The 26,383-nt window shown below is 42.0% G+C and overlaps 1 protein-coding gene across 1 annotated transcript in view; it reads left to right on the forward strand.

The window, feature by feature from the left end:
* LOC126484388 (cytochrome P450 6k1-like) overlaps window positions 1-26,383 on the forward strand; it is a 153,510-nt gene that overhangs the window by 89,898 nt on the left and 37,229 nt on the right. Inside the window, exons 4-5 of the mRNA XM_050107882.1 lie at window positions 9,862-10,124; window positions 22,566-22,747. Coding sequence (XP_049963839.1) covers window positions 9,862-10,124; window positions 22,566-22,747 — 445 coding nt within the window. The remainder of the gene's footprint in view (window positions 1-9,861; window positions 10,125-22,565; window positions 22,748-26,383) is intronic.

Below are 26,383 nucleotides of genomic sequence, written 5' to 3' on the forward strand. Positions count from 1 at the left end.
GTTAGCCTGTTTTCACCTCCCAGTGGCTTCCCATCCTCTAGTAGCTTACCTTTATTGTCTGCAACAACTCTTCGGACTCGTCCACCCATCCTCTTCTGAATATGACCTAAGCACTCCAGTTTCTCAATAGTGCAATCTTTTCCATAGGGCTGACTTTCAACTACATTCCTGAAAGCACTAGAGTCTCCATATCCTAAATACTGTAAGTATCTTACTCCATACTTTTGCAAAGATCTATGGAAAATGAATTTCATACCTGCAGCTTCCATCCCATCACTGGAGCCTTCATAATTTCTGCTACAAACAGCTTTATGGGCTTCTTGCTATCCTGTTTCTTTACCTGCATCAATACATGCAAGGAACATGCAGAACAATATTTAGACATCACCTCTAAGTTTAATACTTTTCCAGTGTCGACACTAATGGTTGTTGAAAATCCACGCAGTGAAGTATGGCCCCTCTTCATCCAGGAACTGTCACAGAAAACTGCTATTTGTTGTTGTTAGCTGCTTCACAATTTTCTTCAATTGCCCCCAGAACTGCCATTTTCATGGTCTCTTCACTTACTTCTGCAACAGCATTGCATTGCAGAAAATTTTAGGGGAGGACCAGGCATGCTCATAATACCAAATAAAATGTTTCCACCATCTCTTCCAATCCCTATACATCTTAGTCCATAAGCAAATCTCATATTGGCTTCATAGATTCTATTACTGGCCTTTCATGTCTTGAATGTTCTGTTAGCATCACAGTTTTGACACAAAATGTGCAATGTGCAAACCAAGCCTTCTCTCTTTCCATCATCAACCAAATCCACATTTCCTCCACAAACAGAGCACTTGCAGGCTTTTCTAAGTGCTTCTGCCACCATTTCCAGATCCACAATTCTGAAATGTGTATTTCTGCCATGACTTGTTTCTTCTGACACAATCCCTGTCCCAAGTTTTATTATAGATGCGCTTGGAGACAAGCTAATGTTTGCATCTGCAGGCCCGACCCTATTCTCAATTTCAGTTTTTCGCTTCATGTTGGAAATATGGGAGTTACTATATTTTTTAAATACTTTACCAGGCCTAGGCATTCTAAAAAGGGATCGACAGATTCAACCTTGCACAAAGAATGGCACAATAAATCAAGTGTCACTCGAATTCCACTGAACAGCACAAACCTTGTTTACAACACTCCACAGCCTTCTATACCACACTGATTGAACCAGAAAATGGCTCCACAGCCTTCTTTACAACACTACTGTTATGTATACAAAAAATCACAGCCTTCTAAAGCTACATTTTCTAAATTCACAGGCCAAATTCTGCAATAAAATTTTTCCTCCATTTGGTACATTGAAAAGTGGACTTGGCGCATTACACTGCTTAGGGTTTGAATTTTTTTATACCATTTGTAGTTCGAATTTCAAGGAAAAAATTTGGGATAATAATCTCAATTATATTTACTATCAAATAAGCCGATAAAAGTAATTTTTAAATTTTTCATTATTTCTGCCACCGCCTCCCCTTAAATCAAAGTCAATAAGGCAGCTTCTGGCATATTCATCAATCAGCAATCTGGGATGAATAATTGATTGTTAACTGTCAGAGAAAGTACTTATGAACTATAATTTTATTTCTACTCCCTACTAAGATTCATTGCAGTTTTGTTATTTAAGCTAATAATTTTGTTCTTCATAAATCATATTTATTTGGCAAGAAATGTGAAAACAGATATTAAATTTATAATATTCCTGTCACTACTATCACTTGGGGGTTACCCCCCCCCCCCCCTTCCTTGGATTTTTAACTCTTGGATTCCAGAACAAATGTATCTGTTTTTTATTAACCATTCAGACTAGCCCCATTAACCTGGATAATCGCTTATGGAAAATAACATAACAACCACCTATAACAGTTACAGTAGTATTAACTACCATTACACTTTATTATTACACACGCACTAGATTTTCAACACTCATTATATCATGCATAGAAAACTCATTATCAATAAAAATTAACAATGGGACTGATTTTAAAATTAAGCTTCAGTTCTTTATCAAACAATTGAAGTTAAATGAACTAATAACCTTCAAAGTTATAATTAAAAGAACAATCTTGTAGGTCTTAGTAAATCTTCACACCTCTGAAACTGCACTCTAGAATCATAATTGAATATAACACCAATAATGGTAAGATAGAAAAATCTCATGAATAGTTTAATAATCCACCAATTATAATGTCAGTCATTTTACTACAAAAATGGTTATTCTCAACAAACCATAGAGACAAAGGTGCTCCATAATTTATATTTGGAGCGTGAGCAGGAAAAGTAGGAACATCAATAAGAATACTTACATGTGCCAAATTACGACAACCCAGATCTTTAATCAGAGATGACCAAATCTTTAATGGTATTATTATAGCCCAAACATTTGTAATACTTTTCTTTATAGTAATACCTGTTATAATTGATGGCTTTGGTAACTGACTCATGCAAATAATAGTTGGAACAGCAGACATACCCCCCCCCCCCTGAATATACATATGAGACATCTTAGTTAGTAATTGAAAGACTTCAGTAGCAACTGATCATGAAATTGTTAGGTTAATGTGTAGCGATAGTTGCATGTACTGTCTAAGATTATATTATTATTCTGGCGCATTCTTTTCATACAAAATGTAGGTAGTTTTGAAACTTAATAACTCGCCGTATTGTTCAGTACAAAAATGAGATTGGCGTCCATATTGTCTGTCCCCTGTTTGCAGTTGATCCTTTCCAGTTTTTCCAGTAATGGGAATGTTCCCTCTCCCCTGCGCACTCACACACATTCTCACATACTCGTACTGAATCATTTGTTGAAATTTCTTCTAGCTCAAAAGTATTAGTAAGAGATAGTTATTCCCACTGCATATGTAACTGAAGAGCTTGCAATCCATGAGTCCCTTTCAGAACAGTAACCTACTTCCAATGATCAAATTTAGAGATTCAACAAAAATTCTTTCCCCTAGTTATAAACAAATCCTTTTTTCCGATATAAATCTTAAAACTGAAGTAGTCAAGGACTTTGTATTCGCTAATTCTGTAGCTCATAAACCAGAAGGACAATTCTGCTCCATCTCGCTCACCTTGTTGCCATCCTTGCCTCATAATCTTCACACAATTTTCTTCTTAGGTACAGCACTCTCACGCACTGCCTACTACCATTCCTTGTATGCCTTAGGAACAGCACTTTGCATTGCCTCGTGCCATGCCCGTCTATGGGCTGTGAAAGCAATGACATTTACTCACCATGTGTCCGTTCCTGGCAGTTAGCAAGAAGTCACTCATAAACTGTAAAACTTATAACTACACATGAAAAGAATCTCACAGAATGTGCTGTAAGCAGGCTTTGTTTCCATTGACAGTGTGGCTGACGGCCACGTGGTCCACCAGAGTCAATCAATGGCTCAACAATTACTCAACACAAGATTATTTCAATTTAATACTGTGATGCATCCTAACTTAAAGTAATATGGAACAAGCACACAGCCTCCATCTTGTTTGTCCACACCCCAACCACGAGGTCTACTGGAGCGAAAGGAATCCATTACTCATCATGAAATTGTTCTTGCCTGAGCAAAATATTTTACATACAGATTAAATCTAGGACTTATTCTACCACATGCAATAAATAATTCGAACTTACCTCTACACACACGCATGATCCACCCCCGTCATCAAGACAAAGATCTGACTAACAAAATTTTTCCTAGGTGAAAATCCTAACATGAAATAATAAAACAAATATCCCTTTGTGCTTTCTGAAAGAATTCCCTGCGAAAGAAACAGATTAGAGCTAATCTATCTTACAAATCTCACCCACAATATCAACATTCTTGAGATCATTCGGAGTAAGTACAGAACTGAACTTCACTCCTTCACAGACAGCGCCAAGGTGCCTAACATGGCGCCCTCGAAAACCCACACTATTTCCGGTCCAGCCGGCCACGGTGGCCGAGCGGTTCTAGGCGATTCAGTCCGGATCCGCGCGACTGCTACGGTCGCAGGTTCGAATCCTGCCTCGGCCATGGATGTGTGTGATGTCCTTAGGTTAGTTAGGTTTAAGTAGTTCTAAATTGTAGGGGACTGATGACCTCAGATGTTAAGTCCCATAGTGCTCAGAGCCATTTGAACCACTTTGCACCATTTCCGGTCCTTGCGGACGGGAGAGCTGGGCTTTTAAGGGTAGCCAACCATGGCACACTGCATCTGCAGTTACGTTTGCATCTTTGATTTCTACACCCAAGGGTGGTGGTCATAAGTTGGTAACGACTTGGAACTACAGTGCAGAATCCATGAGATCCGTCTCCACACACTCTTGGAGATAATCTCTCAGATTACCACACTTGGCTTAAACGCCAGAAGACTAGCCATCACATAAAAACAAATATAAAAAAAATACAATGAGGACATACGAAGATTGAGGTAGGATGTGCAAAAGATAAATAAATAACTGCACATCATCTATTTTCCCCGCACATTCTTTGTGTATATCACAGGAAAAACAGCCGACGGTGGCTTGATGTCTGAATTTTGCAAAAGAAAAGTGAGAGGAGAACATCTTTACGCTTTCAAAAGAAACTCTGTACCGTTGTTGTGGATTTTTTACGAGGCCTCACTGACTAGCGAGTTGTGTTCTCTTTCTTTGATTCATTCACGCAAAACGGAAAGTCGCTGAACATATATCATTTAATTTGAATCAAACAGCGCCTGACTAGCACTTGGACTCACTATGCAAACGGGACTAACTTACTCGGTGGTTACGTTATGGACCACACCCAAGCGTCGGATCGCAGCAGGCTGTCGGCAGATCGTGCGATGTGTCCATGCGGCCAAACCGCGGATCGCAGCGAGCGACTGAGAGCTCCGAAGTCAAGGCCCGACGGATAGCGCGCTACAGGTCGCCCCGCTATCTGCCACTAGCGTGCCCGACTGTTTAGCTGGGTTGTGTGCTTTTCTTTCGCTACGCTCTGACACTTGTAGTAAGTACTGTACGTTGGATTTTAAAGTTATTCAGGGGGCGCTAGCCACTCTGAGAAGTCAAGATGATGGCAGAGTTGCCACTTGTTTGAAGAAAGAATACAAATCTAAAAACATTTATTTTCTTAGATTTTTCTGTAAGCAACTTTTGAATGTTATGCTGGAGAAGTAGAAATGCGTGACAATCTCATAATAATAATCAGTTATTCAAAATGACTGTCAGAATCGCATTATTTATTTTGCTGCCAACTGGTTTCAACCCGCGATGGGGTCATCTTCAGGGCAATTTACACCATTTGGTCGCTTACTGGATTCGTCAAAATAAATAATGCGATTGTGACTGTCATTTTGAATAACTGATTACAAGCAAATTATTCGTTGTTTATCTCGATACAACTATGTTGTCTAAAAACTCATAACAACAGTCGCAGTGCGAATTATTCATGAAACAACGAGCAGAATTATTCAAGTTTTCAACTTCTAAAGAGAATGAGATAATATTCAGTGGAGATTTTAATTTAAATATTTGTGTTGTACCTACTCTACAGCTATATTTACCCTTATCATTCCGTATAGTGTAAGTGTCCCTCATAAAATTTTCAAATCAGATTAATGCGAACTTGTAGTACTGCCATTGATAAAATTTCTTTAGGTAAATTAGAATTGCAAAGTCATTGTGGAAATGCTTGTACTGAAACTAAAAGAAGAGAAATAAAAAAGGAATTAAGGAAAGAAAAGTGTATATGAGAAACACAGAGTGGAGGGAGATTTACAATTCATATGGCATTTATAAAATTATAATATACACTATGGAAATATTTGTACTTAAACTAAAAAACTAGTAAATAAAAAGGGAACTGAGGAACGCAAAATATATTTGGGGAATGCAGAGTGCAAAGAGATATACAATTCATATGGCATTTATAAAAAGTATAATGTACTTTGTGGCATAGTCATAAGCTACTTATATAACTGTCATCCTAAACAACCAGCTTATGTAGGCAGGTTAAGTTACTCCTATGCTCTTAAATCCTCTGTTTCGAACGATATCAAAATATCAGGAAAAATGAGCATCCAGAGACACGAATTTTGGTATGATGAACTCACATTAGCAGCTGAGGCGTAAAGTTTTAACCAAAACGATCAAAACCCCAGAACGTATGTATTTCCAAGAAATATAAGTTAATCCAGAAATAAGATCAGCAACACAGTAAAAAGTGAAGCAGGAAAAAACAACAAGGAAATGGGGATATTTCCTTTAAGATTACGAAGAACTGAGCATTACAAGAGAGCTCCAGAAATGTAGGCGCTTCGTAAATTGTTATTTTAAGTGCAGTGGAAACTCTTGTATCTGGCCCAAATACACACGTCTTATCACTTTGACAGTTAGAAACTCAGCGTTGAGTGGTTAGTACTATACTATCCAATTGTTGTGAGTTGAAAATCACATCAGAACATCAGAGAGGAAGGAGGAGGTTGTGCCCATGGACTAAAAGTTAAAAAAAAAGGTTCAAATGGCTCATAGCACTATGGGACTTAACATCTATGGTCATGTCCCCTAGAACTTAGAACTAGTTAAACCTAATCAACCTAAGGACATCACACAACACCCAGTCATCACGAGGCAGAGAAAACTAAAAGTTAGATGAACTGCATAGGAAAAAGAATTTACTGCCGAATTTAGTGTTGGGAACTGAATGGTGACAGTTGGAAGAATAACGAGAAAGATATTGGGGACCTTTGTTTCAAAGTAATGATGTTGCGAAATTACAGCTGCAGTATTCAGTGCAAGCTCCCGACCACATTCGTGCTACCCGGCTGAAGCCCGCAATGAGCACAGTGCTGCTTCGAATGTTGTGGAGAGGCAATTAAAATGGCCCAGGGAACAGAGTTCCGGGGTACAAAGAAACACACCGGAGGAAAGTGAATCCAGTACCGGTCTGACTATAGCAGGTGCTGGAAGTGACCACCATTCATCTGTTGGCGGTTTTTGCCCCTGATCAGGAAGTCGCTGACGGTGGGTCGAAGGTGAACTGCTGGGATTGCTGCAGTCTCATACGAAATGTTCTGCCGCCGTTCTGGAAGACTACGAGGGTTGCTGCAATACATCTCATGGTTGAGGGATCCCTAGACAAAGTAATCACACACTGACAGATCAGGTGACATGGGTGGCCAGATGGGGCCGCGACCAGACTGACCTCTACTATGTCAGGCGTGAAGGTTGTGTAAATGTGCTCCGAGGTTCGGTAGATTGTATGGGCAGTTGCTCCATCCTGTTAGAAGTAACAGTACGTCTTTTCCTCCTCCATTACTGTTGCCACAAGCTGTTTCAAAATGTCGACAACGTAACGCGCCAAAGGCAGCGTCTGATAAAAGAACGTGGGACCAAGAATGCGACATGCAGACACTGTAGACGAAGCCCCAACCTTATGATCACGCAGTGTTGTTTCGAGGAAGTTATGTGGATGCTCCGCTGCCGAGACACTATGAATCTGTGAGCTGACATAACCGTTTAGGTGAAACCAGACCAAGTCATTCACTGTCATCTCAGTGAACGGCCACTCAGAAAACCGCAGGCGCTGAGGAGCATCTGTCGGTTTTAATACAGGAACAAGAGATAGTCGGTAAGGGTGCACGATCAGGTGCAAGTGAAGTATTCGTCGCACGATAGACGTGATACGCTGCTCTCTCGCGACAGTCATAGGCTTGATCTGGTAGGACTCTGAAGCGTTTTCTGGTGAACTGGAGCCACATTTTCTAGTGTGTGGATGAGTTTCGGTACGTTTTTTTGACTTGTTCGCAACAGATCCTGTGTGACGCCATTTTCGGGCTCCGCGCTGCGTGGCAGTTTGACACCATTAAACATCTCAATTAAAAATTGACTACACCGCCTTCACGACTTTGTTGTAATTTTGCACGATGAACACCCGCTGCTAAACTGTGAGTACCATCGTCCCCTCTGTACCGTTACGCTCAGAAGGGGTGTGGATGTGGCGGGCGTAACGAGGTGTGAGCGTCACACATTCACGTCCAACCGCACCCACTCGTCTGGGTGGCTTTCACTTGCGCCACCCTGTGTTACGGTGATAATGGCCACGTTCCGGCTACACACGAAGCAACACGCCCGACATCTCCGAGCGACTGCGTACAGTTGAGGGCGGCGGGCCGTCCCCGCGGCAGCCCGCAGTAGGCGATGTGGCGCCGCAGCAGTCGCGACCGGGAAAGGACGGGCGAGGAGGTGCCCCCAGACGTGTCCGCGTGTGTGTGTGTGGGGGGGGGGGGGGGGGGCTGCTTCGAGTCTTGTCTGGGGCCAATTCTTCGAGCATCCCGACAATCTGAGAACCCACATGCCAGGGTGCTCCCAGGGCACGCTCGAAAGTAACGGCTCCAATTTTAACGAAAGTCATCATCTTGTGAGATTTTCACGTTAGCTGAATGATGAAAGGGAAAACTGTTAGCCCCCTCCAACTGATCTTCCACCAAGCGACCGTGGCATTGTCGGTGCTTATTGGTTGAAGAAAGCTAGTTCCTGTACTCGATTGATTTATTAGAGATCTTTTTTTAGCTGCAGAATTGGTAGGTCTGTTTTAGGCGCCAATAAGCTCGCTATCTCCCCAGCAAAACGAATGTGTAATAGCATTTTGTGGATTAATTTTACGAGGCGTGTTTTTTAGGTAAGTACCGTTTTGAAATTAAAAAAAGACTTGCAAAGATATCTCAATAATTTTATTTTTACATGAAAGCCTGTACCTTAATCTACTTTTCTACATAATTTCCGTGAATATTGAGGCTCTTGTCATAACGTTGTACCAGTTTTTGAATACCCTCGTCCTAGAAGTGTGCCGCCTGACTTGTTAACCACTGCATCGCCACTGTTTTGACTTCGTCTTGAAGACGCTGACCACCTAGGTGTTTCTTCAAGTGCAGGTTCACATGGTAGTTACTGGGCGCAAGATCTGTGCTGTACGGAGGATGATCTACAATTTCCCATCGAAAAGATGTGAAGTCTTTGGTCTCAATCGCCAGATGCGGACGGGCATTCTTTTGCAGCAAAACGAAGCCCTTGCTTAATTTCCATGGACTGTTGCTTTGAGTCAGGTGTGACGTAGGCCACCCATGTTTCATCGCCCACAACAATTTCGCTTAAGAAATCATCACCTTCGTTGTGGTGCCGCTCAAGGAAAGTCAATGTACTGTCTAAACGTTTGGTTTTGTGCACATCCGTCAACATTTTCGGTACCCAACGTGCGCACAATTTTCGGTAATTCAATTGCTCGTTCACAATGCCATACAAAACACTCCGAGAAACATTAGGAAAGTCATCCCGCAAGGAGGAAATCGTAAAGCGTATGTTTTCTCTCACCTTATTCTCCACTTCCTCCACCAATCTTTCATTAACGACCGAAGGACGCCCACTCTGTTGTTCATCATGCACATTTGTGCTGCCATCTTTAAATGCTATCACCCACTTTCTTACCATTCCATCACTCATAATGTTTTCTCCGTAAACTGCACAGATCTCACGATGAATATCGATCACTTTTAGGCCTTTAGCGCTAAAAAATCTTATAACAGCCCATACTTCAGAGTCAGCGGGACTCACGGTTATCGGAGGCATCTTAAACACTTAGTACACAACGTAAACAAGGAAGAATCAGACTGTAATGGCGTCAGTCCGTAGATTAAGGTACAGGCTTTCATGTAAAAATAAAATTATTGAGATATCATAGCACGTCTTTTTTTTTAATTTCAAAACGGTACTTACTTAAAAAACGCGCCTCGTACATCGCTGCCCGCCTCTGTGTTTTTGGTACCAAGAAGGCCGGCTAACGGGCGCCGCCCCTGCCACAGACGATCGCGGACTGCGGCCGCGAGCTGTCGGCGGTGGTGGAGCAGCTGGCGGCGGGCGGCGCCCCCACAGAGGTGCGCGACCTGGTCGCGCGCTTCACCACCGACGTCATCGTCTCCGTCGGCTTCGGCGTCGAGTCCGACAGCCAGCGCAACCCGGACGCCGTCTTCCGCAACTGGGGGAAGAAGGTGTTCGCGCCGGGGCTCAAGACCAGCTTCGGCTTCCGTCTGCTCTTCCTCAGTCCCAAGATGTCAGAGTTGCTTAGGTACGTTGCAAATCACAGGAAAACACACTGATCGGCCAGAACATAAAGACTACCGACCTACTATCGGAATATCACTGTGAGGAATGACTGCTAGGAAGAGGCATACACAATGCTCGTAGTGTCAGTGAGCTTGCTGTTCGCGCGCGTGTGGCATGGGCAAGTCTGACCGAGGACAGATTGTGATAGCCTGGAGGTTCGGCACCAGCATTTCGGAAACTGCACGACTTATCGGGTGTTCGAGGATTGCTGCGGTCAGTGTCTTCAACACGTGACGAAACCGAGGTCAAACCACGTCCAGACGTCGTCGAGCTGGGTGGTCACACCTCATAACACATGTCGGACGTCGTAGGCTGCACAGACTGGTAAAACAGAACAGGCGGCGAACTGTGGCACAGCTAACATCTGACTTTACTGTTGGCCAGAGTACAAGTGTCTACAAACACACAGTGCGCTGAACACTCCTAACGATGGGTCTGTGTAGCCGACGACCCGTGCGTGTCCCAATGTTAAGACCACGACATCGGCAGCTACGACTGAAATGGGCGCTAGGCCATCGGTAATGGACATTGGTGCAGTGCCAGAGCGTCATTTTGTCAGATAAATCCCGATACCCTCTTCATGGTGTCGATGGGGGGGGGGCCCAAATCCTTCGTCTTCTGGAGCAACAGCTCCTTGACACCTGTACTGTGGGATGGAGACAAGCTGGCGGCGGCTCCAGTGTGACCTGGGGAACATTCGAGTGGTCAACCGTGGATGCCGTGGAGCTCGCGTCAGGCACCATGACGGCCAAGGAGTACGCTGGTCGCAGACGACGTGCAGTCCTTCATGTTTCCCAATGGCAGCGGTACTTTTCGACAAGACAATGCGCCATGTCACACGCCTAGGACTGTGATGGAGTCGTTCGATGAACACAGGGGGGAGTTACACTTGATGTTCTGGTGCCCCAACTCGGCACACTGAACGTGGAGTCAGAGTTCATCGCTACCCTCCCCGGAGTTTATGGGAATTAGGTGGCTTGTGTGATGTAGTGCCAGTTCCCTCCAGTGAACAACCAAGTCATTGCTTCCATGAAACACCGCGTAGCCACTCTTATCCGTTCCTAAGTCGGAATACATAGGTGGTCACAATGTTTTGACTGGTCAGTGCATTTTGTCAATAATTCGTCTCATTAGTTTCCTCAGTAGGCACTGTGAGTAAAAATCTTCACGGTTTTTTAAAAACAAATCAGTTATATGTAGTATGTGAGAAAAGCAATGAGACTTATTTTTTATCTACCAAAGTCTTTGTTTTTTTCAAACGACAATATTGTCTCCTTCAAAGTAGTTCCCTCGGCGGCTACACACCAGCGGAGTCCTTCTTCTCAGTCTTATTAGCAGCGTTGAAAGACTTCAGCTGGCAGAGCCTTAAAGCATATTGGTGAGATTCTTTTGAATCTTCTCCAGAGTCCCACAACGACGCCGTTCTAAGACATTTTTCAATGCCAAGCATCGAAAAAGTTATAAAGACTCAGATCAGTTGAATAGGGGGTCTGTGGAAAATAGGAACGCCTTTTGAGATTAAAAACTCCTTCATGGAAGTAGCCATGTGACATGGGACGTTGTCATAATACAGCATCCACTTGTCTGCAATATCCCATCTCACTAGTTAGCCTTTTCCTGAGCCTTTCTTGGACATCTTCGTAAAACATTTCGTTGGATTTTTGTCACCCATCATCCTCCTCGTTAAACGCGGATGTGATCTCACAAGAGCACCGACGTTTTCGTCGGTTTTTGATATTGAAGGTCTCCCTGAGCGACGTTCATTTTCAACGTGTTCTCGGCCTTCCAGGAACGATCTGTGCCAGTGAAAACCTTGTGCCCTTGATAAGGAATCTTTCCTAAATGCATGTTTCAACTTTTCAAAGGTCACATCGCAGATTTCCCAAGTTTGACGCGAAACTTGCTATAAATTCCACTGTCCCATTTTCGTACCACACTACAAAAACACAACTTCACGGATGGCGCTCTCAAAAATCACGAGACGGCTGCATTGAACTGAAAACTCGGCCTGAACATTTGGAAGTAATGAACACACAGGTGTGCACAAGTAGAACATCACAGCTTTGCCAGATCGCTCACACTGATTTCAGCCTTTTCTCACACACCTCGTACTTATAACTTGAAGTTTTCTAAATCTGTTACCACAACGAGTAAGCCAGTGACTGCTGGTAAGTCTACGCTGTCTTCTGTAATAATTTTTATAACTGACTCGTTTGATGCTGTATTTTATTCCTTCCTGCCTTTACTAATCTCTTATCTATTTACACCACAGCAGATGCCTCAGCAAACCGTCATTTCTTCCGCTAAGTTTTCCAAAAAATTTTTCCTCGTCTATTTCTCCCGTACCCCTCTACTTTATGCATCAGTCCCCTTCACTCTTAATAGCCTTTATGCTGCTGCGTTCCAAATGCTTCCATGTTGTTTTCCTGTGAACAATAGCCCACTTTTCAGTCACACATCATGCAGTTGTCATGGTGTACAGTTTCCAAAACATTCCTCTACTCGATGAGAGTGTTTAATAGCCTCCCCGAAAAATTATTTAATGCACATACTTCTCTTCGCCTATAGACACTTACTTATGACAACACACTAAGCTTGACGATGATTTGTAGCATTGCTTCATACAGTAATTCATTTCAGTACTCAAAATATTTCGTTTTCTCCAGATTTGGTTTGAAACATGTCGCTATTTGCCTATTAATGATAATTTTTGTCTTGGCATAGTGTCCACTGCCAAGAAACAATTTCCTATTCCACTTTATGAATATTGTCCATTGCATTCAACAGAAGGCAGAATGTTTATGCTGGTTTTCAAGATCGGCAGCAGTACACGTTCGCTTTCTGCTCTCTTGCACTACGTCTTCCACTCTACGCTCCTCCTTAATCTAGAATATTCAAGGGGACACACATTTACTGCTTGAAAATGCGTTATGATCGGTGATGAATCTGCACTACAACCACAAGTAGAGAATTAATTTTCTGCTATTTGTATTTCACGTGTCAGTGTGTATATCGAAGCACGTTTGCGAGCTGTTTGTAAAGCCACAGCACCGTCTACGATTTCAGTAGCATTCAAATCTTCATAAATGTCATATTGATCGCGAGTTTACAAAACTGTAAGATTATTTGTGTTAGCTATCTACTGTTCCGTCCCCTTGGCTACTTTTGAACCGAAGTAGTCTCCTGAATAAAAACTGAAAATGAGCAATGCATTGAGTCGTGACAAAAATATTGAAGGCATTCGTGTAGGAGTCAGTCATATTGCGATATCTGTCAGTGTATTTTTAAGACAGTAAGAAAAAAATGGAAATGATCGTATGGCATTGTTGGCTGGGAGGCCCCATTTGGGGGAGTAAGAGTATTTCTCACTATATGTAATTTGTGTGGCTTATGCCGTAAGACAGATTGTTCAGAGTGGCATGAAAACCAAAATTTCGTAAACGCTAGTTATTAAACTGAAAGTTGTAAACGATCAAGCTGAGAGGGGCTTCAAGCTCAATGAAAAATTCACCAAAAACGATTAACGAGCTCATCATGTTCTTCAGGTTGTATTTGAACTTTCTAGGGCATAAAACGACATTTTATCCAACAATGAGAATCTTAATAAATCAAATCAGATTTTCTCGTTGTATTTGCTCCCAAACATGATGTAAAGTAGGTTTAGAGACTGTGTTAGTAAAGTTAATACAGGAATAACAATGATTAAGTTCAAAGGAATGAAATAATTGGTTCATACTTATATTGCCAAAGTATTTCTGAGCGATAGTTTTTCAAAGGAAAAATAAATATGATGTGTATGACACGTTTGCAAATATAGCAGCATGGGACCATGCCTTCCCCTTATCCTATGGGCCCTAGATTGCATACAACTCATTTTCTGTGGGGTGGACCCAATCAGTGGGTCGCACTAAGCAAAAGTCGTATCTGAAAAATGAAAGTCACCCTTGGCACCACCAAGGACTTTCACATCGTACTTACTCAGCAAGAATATCACATGGTTACTCCTTCTTCAGATCTCTAACGGATAACTGCAGTCATTGACATTTTGCAAATACCTGACGACACAATGAACCCGTACCAGATACCAGGAAAATAACAGCCTCAAACGAGATGTGTTCCCATGGTACTTACACTGTCAAAGCTACAGATTAATACAAACTTTTGAATTCACTTCTGATGTAATAATAACATTATTCCTATAATTTGTACATTTTCGATAGCGTGGAGATCTAAATTCACATTATTTTCCGCCTGCCTCAGTGCTTACAGATCTGGATTCTTCCTGGACGAAAGAAAATGTTTATTTATGTGGTAATGCACTTAAGCCATTTTTTAATGATTTCAGATGCAATATTTATACAAAAATATGTACTCCCTTTTTAAAATGTACTTTGTTCTCTTGGCTTCATTTTCTGGACTCAAATAACTCATTACGAAACATTCTCTATCGTAATAAGCACTAAGATGGTCATTCAATTATGAGCATGCTGAATAACAATATTGAATCTCATAGTGGACTACAGCGAACCAACCAGATCCGTGTGATCTGGTGGTCACTAGCTGATGTGTACTGCCACGCTGACTCGCCGGTATTTTAACAGTGACGCCCGAGAAATGGCAGCACTTGCGCATTATGAAAAGGCTGAACATTCGTAAATGTGTACCTGAGGTTTCCAGTTGTAAAAAATACTTCTGTTGCAGCTAAAGCAGTAAAAGTTGATATACACAATTGTAGCCAGAGGGTCTGGAAGGGTTATTTTTCTTAGGGAATCTACATGTAAATAAATAACGGTTCATCTCATGAGCGTAGCCAGATAGCGGATTTTTAGGGGTTCAGACCTTTCCCGGAATATGCACAAAGCATATAAGGGAGAAATTGTCTTAAAAGTAAGTACTTTTTAATTGTTTATTTTAAGTGACGTTATGTAGGGTAAGGCAAGACTAGTGTGCGCAGTATGACAAATCTGCTGTTTCCCTACATTTACTTTCCTACGTTTACATGAGATCTGCAATAGCTGGGAACTGACCAGTTTGTGGCAAAATTGTATAAGATGGAAGTTGTGGAGCATCAGTTTCTCTTTTTTAGAAGCCTAACAAAGAGACGAAAAACAAAGTAAATGTCCTCATTTAGCAGCTTAATAGACATCGCAAGCATCAAGATAATGCACTGATGAGTAAAACGTAAGAACGAAAGTAATGTTCCCCTCTTGTGTCTCCGGCCGTAATGGATGAGCGGTTCTAAGCGCTACAGTCTGGAAACCGCGCTATCGCTACGGTCGCAGGTTCGAATCCTGCCTCGGGCACGGATGTGTGTGATGTCCTTAGGTTGGTTAGGTTTAAGTACACTACTGGCCATTAAAATTGCTACACCACGAAGATGATGTGCTACAGTCGCGAAATTTAACCGACAGGAAGAAGATGCTGTGACATGCAAATTATTAGCTTTTCAGAGCATTCACACAACGTTAGCGCCCGTGGCGACACCTAAAACGTGCTGACATGAGGAAAGTTTCCAACCGATTTCTCATACACAAACAGCAGTTGACCGGCGTTGCCTGGTGAAACGTTGTTGTGATGCCTCGTGTAAGGAGGAGAAATGCGTACCATCACGTTTCCGACTTTGATAAGGGTCGGATTTTAGCCTATCGCGATTTCGGTTTATCGTATCGCGACATTGCTGCTCGCGTTGATCGAGATCCAATGACTGTTAGCAGAATATAGAATCGGTGGGTTCAGGAGGGTAATACGGAACGCAGTGCTGAATTCCAACGGCCTCGTAACACTAGCAGCCGAGATGACAGGCATCTTATCCGCATGGCTGTAACGGATCGTGCAGCAACGGCTCGATCCCTGAGTCAACAGATGGGGACGTTTCCAAGACAACAACCATCTCCACGAACAGTTCGATGACGTTTTCAGTAGCATGGACTGTCGGCTCGGAGACCATGGCTGCGGTTACCCTTGACGCTGCATCACAGACAGGACCGCCTGCGATGGTGTACTCAGCGACGAACCTGGGTGCACGAATGGCGAAACATCGTTTTTTCGGATGAATCCAGGTTCTGTTTACAGCATCATGATGGTCGCATCCGTGTTTGGCGACATCGCGGTGAACGCACATTGGAAGCGTGTATTCGTCATCGCCATACTGGCGTATAACCCGGCGTGATGGTATGGGATGCCATTGGTACACATCTCGGTCACCTCTTGTTCGCATTGACGGCACTTTGAACGGTGAACGTTACATTTCAGATGTGTTACGGCCCGTGGCTCTACCCTTCATTCGATCCCTGCGAAACCCTACATTACAGCAGGATAATGCACGACCGGATGTTGCAGGTCCTGAACGGGCCTTTCTGGATGCAGAAGATGTTCGACTGCTGCCCTAGCCAGCACATTCTCCAGATCTCTCACCAACTGAAAACGTCTGGTCAATGGTGGACGAGCAACTGGCTCGTCACAGTACGCCAGTCACTAATCTCATGAACTGTGGTATTGTGTTGAAGCTGCATGGGCAGCTGTACCTGTACACGCCATCCAAGCTCTGTTTAACTCAATGCCCAGGTGTATCAAGGCCGTTATTACGGCCAGAGGTGGTTGTTCTGGGTACTGATTTCTCAGGATCTATACACCCAAATTGCTTGAATATGTATTCACATGTCAGTTCTAGTATAATATATTTGTCCAATGAATATCCGTTTATCATCTGCATTTCTTCTTGGTGTAGCAATTTTAACGGCCTGTGGTGTAGTTCTAAGTTCTAGGGGACTGATGACCTTGGATGTTAAGTCCCATAGTGCTCAGAACCATTTTACAATTACAATGATATCTACCTTCAACAACAAGATGGTTTTCGATGCGCCTTTCACGAAATTTTGCTAGCACGTCGAGGTAATTATTTCGTTTTGTCACCATTTCCGTTATAGATTTTGAAAGCGTCTCCCTCACGACCAACATAAAAATTCGGATTCTTGACTGTGTTTTTCATGCAATCCCGTGATGTGTCTACCCCACAAATTAAACAGATTCTTTTAAAGTAAAATTTCTGAGACAATGATCGATAAATTTAGGACTGATTTCTCACCCTTCCCATTCTATAATTATGATCCCTCCAATAACATTTACTGCACTCTTATGAACAACAACAGCGGTACTTGCATGTAAAACATTTTCTTGTCGCGTCAATTCAGGATAAAATCTCAAGCTTTCGACGATAGCCTCACCAACTGAACTGACAATAGGACTCAAGGGAACATTATCCTTGTGGATCTTCGGTAGTCCGTACAACCTGGGATGTCTAGGAGCTCGGACTCTGAGATTTTTCGTAACATCATCTGGCAGACCGGAATTCTTCAGTATCTCTATGGTTTTTCTGCTGTACGTCAAAGTTGGATCCCGTTTAAGACATTTGTACGTACTGTCCTCGAGCAGTGATGTCATTTTGCTATGATATTCGGTAGAGTTAAGGACAACGGTGGCATTTCCTTTGTCAGCTGGTAATACGACAAGATCTTCATCTCTGCGAAGTAAACGGAGCCCCTCCCTCTCCTCTCTACTGATATCAGATCTCGGAGGCTTAGCTGAGGCCAAAAAGCGACTGGTAGTAAGTCTCACTTCGTCGGCGTCGTCCTGTGCAAGTTGCCGCACCGCCTGGTCTACTCCACTGATAAGATCCACGACGGGTATAGTACGTGGTGTAGGAGCAACATTCAAACCTTTATTATGGGCCGATATGGCTCCTTTGTCCAGGTTCTTCTCCGATAGGTTGACGACAGTGCACGCTGTTTCACACCATGACTACGATCTTTGCATAGCTGCAAGACGCTCAAATTCCTTTGCTTGTTTAGCCGATGTATAGCTAAGACGAGCTCTTTGATGTGCACCCGTCGTCATATCGACCCACTCCCAGTCAAACGGCGAGAGAACAGTAGATAACAAAAGATGCGCAGATCCGCCAAGTATCTCGTTGTAACCGTGGACTCGAGACTAACGTGGAAACCCCACACAGACGAGGTCCACAGGAAGGTCTGTGTCAGAATGTCCATCCTACACCCAGTCCTCAACACAACCAGCTCCCTCCCCTGCACTGTAGGAGTAAATGTCTATCAGGCCCTGATCCGGCCAGTAGTGGACTATGCCTGCCTTGTCTGGGGATACGCGGCGAAGCAGCATCTGGACAAACTCCAGAGGCTGCAGAACCGCGCCCTCATGAGGGCACTGCATCTACCCAGGGGATTCCCCACCGACGACCTGCACGCCGCTGCCGAAATCCACCGCCCCTCAAAGAAAGATTCCAAAATCTGGCAAGGGCTTTCTACGAGAGCTCTTCCAGATATGGAAATAACATGATGCACTTCCTAGGTCGATATGACATGCCCCGTGATAAGCACAAACGTCCTATGACGATCTTCGACGACTAAGTCGAAGAGAAAAATCCCAAAATCTCCAAGTCCTATTACCAATCCTTAATTCTTATAATACCCAACATCTTGCCAAACTCAGGCAAGTACATCACCAGAACACAACCACAATACACAGACAGCCAAAACCATCATAGATAATCACACACACACAAAACATACATTGTGGAGTAAAAGCCAACAGGCAATAAACTCCTCCATACACTTCCCCAAGGAGGGGAAAGTAAAAGGTGTGTGTGTGTGTGTGTGTGTGTGTGTGTGTGTGTGTGTGTGTGTGTGTGTGAGAGAGAGAGAGAGAGAGAGAGAGAGAGAGAGAGAGAGAGAGAGAGAGAGAGAGAGAGCAACGAAGACAGTTGCTCCTGACTGTGACGATGGACGCTATCGCCGAAAGCTTGAGATTTTATCCTGAATTGACGCGGCAAGAAAACCGAGAATGTTTTACATATAAGTGCCATCGTGAAAGACTTCATTCTCATAAACAGCGGTACAGTTCACCATAACAACATTTTTACCATTTTGTCTCGTCTTATACTCTCTCAATAAACGTTTGTACGCATTTTCCCTTCACTTTATTAGATTTCCGTTCGTAAGACTCTCGCTACAAATTCAAAGGTCGCCTTGGCAACCCACTGACGAGCGTGACTAAACAATGGTCAGTAACTACTGACGCCTTCTCCACTGACGTATCTAGCAGTGGTCAATAAAAGACCTTGCTGAAAGCACGCATTTTCGTCATCGTAGCATAGAAATACAGAAAATGATTGTACTGATAAATACACGAAGTAATAAAAGTGAATATTGGAAAAAAAATGATGTCGTTAACCAAGCGATTTCCATAAAATTGTTAAATGGCTATATTATGGTTGTATTTATTAAAGAACTATGTTTCTCGGCACTATCTTCGACTTTTTGAAAACGTATTTCATTGCTCTAGAACTTTTCTCCGAGAAAAGTTTTCGTCAAATTGGCCAGTTCTCAGATATTGCACACTTTATGGCACCGACACAGATAATCATCGAAACGTGAAAAACAAGCGTTTTTTGTTGTAGCTTGGAAGACGTGGAGGTAACGATTACTCTTTCCAAAGTTAACAGAGACCTCAAACAGAGCAATCTGTTTCACACTTCTACCAACAAGTACAAATCACAAAAAGGAGGCTAAACTGACAAGAAAATTTTTATTATCAATAGTTGGCATCGGTAAGCTTATGTTATACCGATGTCCCTTCTTTTCATGTTTCTTGATCCCAGCTTCTTGAGATCTCTTGTGAAGCTTCACGATAAAAGTTTAGTAGTGGCGTGGGACAATCTGCTGTGGGTGAATTCGTTTCCGACTAATAATCTGTCCAGTTAATGTGAAATAATAATGTACGATATAAGTGTTCAGATAAACCTTATTACACTTCCTCAACATTTCAACTACCACAGTTCATCCTAGAATTGGAAGCTGATTGTTCTGTTTTAATGAAGTAATGCCCGTTCAGTCGTGTTGGCATTTATTACTGGTTGTGATGTGAACTGCTGCTTGGCAGTGTTCGTGAGTATTCAAAATCTACTTGCAATTAATGTTCATTTATCAATAAGAATAGCGTTCGTCAGTAAAATGCAATATCAATGAAAAGAAATGAAATGATCGTATGGCATTGTTGGCCGGACCAATGAAGTTACATAACAGTTGGCAATTTAACTCTTAAAACCGCTGGTTTATTGGCATTTCTGGAAAAGAGCACTCTTATACCCTCATTCGATCAGCAAATTCTGTGTAATCGTTTGTATGTGCAATTGGACTTACTACGTCGTAAATCGTTCTGATGAATGAATTGATTTGCATTACAGTGTTGCTAAGCGACCTGATCAACAAGGTGATATGTGTCCTAATTAAAACAGAACCTCGATATTTTGAATAAATTTTCGGTTCGTTTTTATCACAAATCAGTATTTGTCTCAAAAAGTAATTTTGAACTTCGTGCGTTAAGTCCAAGCACGTATGCAGTTATTATACGCGAGTTAATGGAAAGCACAATCACGCGCGAGCGTGTAACGTGTTTCAAACCGAGCGCGTAGGTTTCAATTTTCGTTGATGAGCTAAACGACTTTTTGTAATGACGTGATGTGTCTAACTCACGTAAAACCTAAATGAAACTGCGTTTGTCTCTATTCGGCTCAAAATCACAAAATGAAATTCACCGCACAGGTCAGCGAACTGTACATGCGCACTTTTAGCACTCTAAGTGGTAACTCTTCTAAGAGTAAAAACCGCACATAAATTCACATTTTTTACATGCACACAAAAATCAAAACACCTTTATATTAAACGGATAAATTATGGCATGCAACTACTAATTAAACATTTCCTATTCTAAATAAATTTCAAAAACTTGTATTTCATAATCAATAAAATTTTATCCCGTGAAAGAAACTATTAGTCTGCTAAAACTGATTCAGATTACTGTCAACTCGTGTCTGGACGATGACGTCACGAATTGATACTTGTCTTGGAATGGGCGAAATACCTGTACTGAAAAATACAATCAGCTGAGTGATTTACGGTCTTTAATGACGAATCTGGTACCACTTGCATCGCTACAATGTGCCCGCAAAAGTTTGGCCAACCTTTAAGATCTAACATTGCTTCATTTAACTTCATGTTCATTACAATAGTCACCACATTTCAACACAAACTTTGCTTTCACGAAAGTTTATAATTTTCGTCTTGCTTTTCCGCCATAGCACTGCGAGACGGCGTAGTAACTGATGCACTAGTCTCGCATTGGGGAGACAGGGGGTTAACTCCAGAGCCACGCATCCAGATTTGGGTTCCCGTGGTTTCTCTGTTTACTGTAGGCGAATGGCGGGATGGTTCCTTGAGAAGACCACGCCGTTTCCTTCCCCTCCAATATAAAAAATCCGAGTAACACTCCGTCTCTAATGACTTTAGCTGTTCACGTGGAGTAAACCACTTGACTTACTTCCATAATTCTACCACAGCAGACGATCAATGGGCCTACGAAGCGGAGACCGTACGCTTGTTGTCAGTACTAGGCAGCATGGAAATTCGTTTCCATGGCGGTCACAGTGCTGCTTCTGCCTCGTTATTGTTACGAACTATACCAGTTGTTGGAAAGACGTGGATTGTCAACACGAATGCGCAGATGTTCACTATAATCTCTAAATGACAACTGTTGGCATAGAAAAACACGTGTCCATGTAGATCCCATCGAGAAAAGAATTTTACTGACTGATGTCTGCTTGATGATGAACGTGATAATTTAATAGCTAAATGACCCACACTAAGTTAAATTTTATATAGAAATACATACACGGTGTTGTGCCATGTGTTTTACTACAAATCCACTTTATTACGATGTCTATTTGTTGAAAATCACCGTAAAAATCAAATCCTGTCTTCGCCTATCGTTCAACTACTGTCGCTCACTGCCTACAATCCTTCAGTTCTACAGTCACTGCTGTTGTTCTGTTTCTCATGTGATGTCACGTGTCTCTCTGGTTTCCTTGCTCGTATTTGCTTTATTTTTTTAAGTCTCTATGAAACGGTGCCGTTTATCGGAAATACTATAACAGTTCTGTTCAATGGTGGATTATAGAGAGAATAGATGCTGAGTACACTTCTGGGTAATTATCACTCACATCTTCATTTACACTCTGAAGATACAATTGAAATAATGTGAGAGGTTGCTATACAGGCGTTGCATACGATTTACACATAGCATATAGTTCATAAAATGTGTACTCATTTCTCCCGTTACCCACACCCGGAATTAATGTTAAACTCGGTTTAGGATGTCCAATTAGTGTTAATTATGATGATCCGATTCACCGAATATGGTTGACTAACGAATGGTCCGGGATAACATTCGTCGCATCTACAATTGCATGCTAACTAACTAATCCAATTTCAATTAAATCTTAGGAAAACAGATAAAAATAATAAGATGAATATTACTGGTGCCTTCAACATTTCAGGGTCAAGTGTGGCTTCAGTGACGTCAGCAGCTTCTTTCGGAAGATGATTGCGGATACTGTAGCCTACCGAGAGGAGAACAACGTCATGAGGAAGGATTACATGCAGCTTCTGATACAACTCAAGAATAAAGGATTCCTTGATGGGGACAAGGCGCAGAACGGGAACAAGGTGGAAAACATAAGTGAGTGCTTTCGCTTCTACCACCTACAGTTTTATAGAGTATTCCTTGCAGTCTCTCCATTGTCAAATATTACCTCTAAATTATAGACGGTGTACGCTGTGGAAATTGAGGAATTGAGTATTTCTACTGATTTAACTTTTCTGTTCATTCATGTGTTTTTCAACCAGTAACGCTGACGGATACAAAGGGCTTATGTACATTAAGAAATACACAACTCAGCAGTATCACATCAGCTGATATTTTTATCAAAAATTGAGATTAATGTCAAATGCTGATATGTGCTCCCTACTGAGTAAACTTTTTATTTTGATGTACAGTATGATGCGGAGTCTACCAGTAAATTATCTACGATTATTCAGGTTGGTTGAACGATTGTCCTGATCAGACAAAGCAAAGACTGGTAGTATCATTGTCTAGCGTTGCATTTGAACAAATTCATTGATTCTACTTGTATTACGCTATTGTAGAATATGTTCTAGATTGAAATCACGGAACAATATCATTTCGATTCGAGTTGTTATACTATATTCGATATCAGCTACATCATCAGACAGAAAATATGCTGTTTCTCCTTGCTGGTAACGTTCATAATTTTGTCCGTGTTTTCATAAAGATGATAACACACGCCTTGCTCACCTGTTGTTCCTAGTAGATTTCCGTTTTGTTCACGAAATAACAGGCATCATGAAATTAAGTCGATCGTATCTCTCTGAACAATCGATACTTGCATTAATTTTATTTCACGCTGAGGACCAAAACTGTTCCAAATACAGGTTTAGAGAAAAGTGAATAGAAGCCCGCAAAGAATGTCCATTCTATACGAAAGAGAATTAAATGTTTAAAATAGTGATTGAATCTGATTTTTTTGATGTTGAAAAATGAAGGAAGATTGTGGTTTAACGTCCCTTCGATATGGAAGTCACTAGAGACAGAGTCCACGCTCAGGTGGTTTCGGATATGGGGAAGAAAATGGGCCGTGCCCTTTTCAAAGGAACCGTCCTAAATTTGTCTGGGACGATTTAGGGAAATCACGGTAACCGAAATTTGGATGACCGGAACAGATTTGAAATGACGTCCTCCCTATCGCTCGATTGGGACTTTGTATGAGCATTATTACTAGGGACGTTAACTGAATTGTTTGAAGGCTCATATCACATAAAAAGTTGTCTGCATGCAATCCATTAGATTTCGAGCGTCCAGTCGCGGAGACTGCACTTCGTTAAGTGTTAGTCTGCTGACACACATTCCGGCGAACGTCGTAGCGAGCCAGCTCTAGCGCAGCTACGCTTCATCAATAAGAGTTCCTACACCAATTACCCTCTCGGCAATCTTCCTTGTGGATCGACTGCCTGTCCATATGCAGTCGAAACATCGGACGAAGATACAGACTTTCTGTTGCCAAAAATCTGTCCGACATCTTCCGACTGAGCCGACGCTCGCTCGGTGTATGGCCCAAATATTGTTTATTGCTTCGTTCTCAACTGATAATATTTTATGTCCTCCAAGTTCGTCCAACATCATGTAGCAATTGAGGCACTAAAGGTTCCCTTCCAGTTCTATGCTAACTATTGTGTATCAAAGTACTTCATTGACTAACGGCTTTAATTTCAATTTTTTTTTTTTTTTTTCTTTTTTTTTTTTTTTTTTTTTTTTTTTTTTTTTTTTTTTTTTTTTTTTTTAGGTTTACTGGTTTCGTTTTCTGTAGCATGAGAAGGAAGAGGTAACATGATACGCAAGACAGGGCCTACGACTATGAGAATTTTTTAATGTTTCAGTCATCAATAGCAAAAAAAACAAATTCTTCTCTAATCTAGAATGTAATTAAACTCATCCAAAAACTACGCTTTCTGTTTAAAACAGTCTATCACTACCTCTTCTGTCTTCTCAGGTTAGCTTTTATTCCCTTAAAATTCAAACTGATAAAATGTAGAGAATATTTCCATAATAACTCATTTAAAATGATACAATTCCATTAACAGACGTACAAATATTACAATAAAAGTATCACAGAAAGAAAAGAGAGACATTATGCGATTGGTGCATTACGACTTGTGCGGACACTTTCAGAGGCGATCCTTACCTTCCCAGCGACTAGACACTACATGAAAAGAGAAATGTACTAATTCTATAGTAACGTAAGAAACACATATCTTAACATTTAACGCAACTTGTTAAACTGCGTCTGCTTACATTGTGTCAGTGACTACAGGTGTAAAGGTAGTGCACGTAACCTGGAGATTCATGACTCTACGATTTCTGGTGAAGAAATTGAATTTCTGAAGTCGTAAAGTCTTTCGACCATCTTCTGAGTGAGTCAAAATTGTGTCAATATACGGCCGAAATATCTATCGAATAAAAGCAGTTTTTGTAGTCAGTCGATATATATGACGGGAATATCAGTTGAAGAAATAAAGTTTCCGCAGCAGTAAACCAGTAGAACATCTTCTCAGTCAGCGTACGGCAGAGATATCAATTGAAAAATTGAGTTTCTGAGATCGTAAACCTTTTACAGACAACTCATTCGATGAGCTGAAAGTCCGTCGGTACGTGGCAAAAATATCTGCTTAATAAACGAAATATCAGTGGCTGTAAAACTAGCGCCCGTCTTTTGAATGAGACAACAAACTGTCGGTACATGGCCGAAATTTCGTTAAGGAAATCAAGTGCCTGTGGCCATAAATCTGTTGGCCATGTTCCAAGTGAGCCATCCGTCTGTTGGTACGTATCGGAAATATCGCTTGAAGAAAAGTATTGTTTGTGGCTATAAACATCTTACCATCTTCTGAGTGAGCCGTCACCCGCTGAAATACCATCCGATTATGGGATTAAAGAAATGAAGTTTCTGTCGTGGTAAATTTGTTTGCCATGTTTCGAGTCACCAGATAAGTTGTCAGTACGCAGCTCAAGAGTAACAGCGCAAGCAGAGAACAGGCACACACAGTGTCGTCACTAGTGACTTCATCGATGAGGTCATCGAGGAGTTATGGGACTTCCCAACCCCTGCCACCGTCTGACAAAGACCAGCAGCCCTACAGATAAAATGGCGGGATATTGAATTTTTGGCCGGAAACTCTAAGAATAGGCCAAATGCGCTTTTTTGTTTCCTATGGAAGTAGGGCTATTGACCTAAGTATAAATTGCTGGGAAATTCAAGATGTCGCACTGTCTCGCTCGCTGACTTCGAATACTGGCCCTGGCTCTATGTCGTCACACTCTAAGACTTGGAATATGAGCTCCAGCCTAACCATGACATCGGCTGACTTGGAATGTTGATCGAACATGGTGACTAGGACGTACTGGTACAGCCCTGTGACGTCAGAATCCAAGACTTGGAATACTGACACGAGCTTTACGACGCTGCAATCCAGCTCAGACCTGCTGGTCTGTTTACAACAGTGTAGAATTCTGGTATACTGCTCCAGGGGTGGAGTACAGGCGGTGGCTCTGTGAAGTCACAGTCCGCCTTAGACCCACTGGGCTGTTTATATAAGTGTAGAATTCTGGCGTATTTCCCGGAACTGGAATACTGGCACTGTCTCTATGATGTCACAGTCCAGCTCAGACCTGTTGGAATATTTATAACGATGTGTAATTCTGGCATACTGGCCTAGACTTGAGAAACTAGGACAGGCTCTA

This window comes from Schistocerca serialis, chromosome 6, assembly GCF_023864345.2.
Source record: "Schistocerca serialis cubense isolate TAMUIC-IGC-003099 chromosome 6, iqSchSeri2.2, whole genome shotgun sequence".
Lineage (NCBI taxonomy): Eukaryota > Metazoa > Arthropoda > Insecta > Orthoptera > Acrididae > Schistocerca > Schistocerca serialis.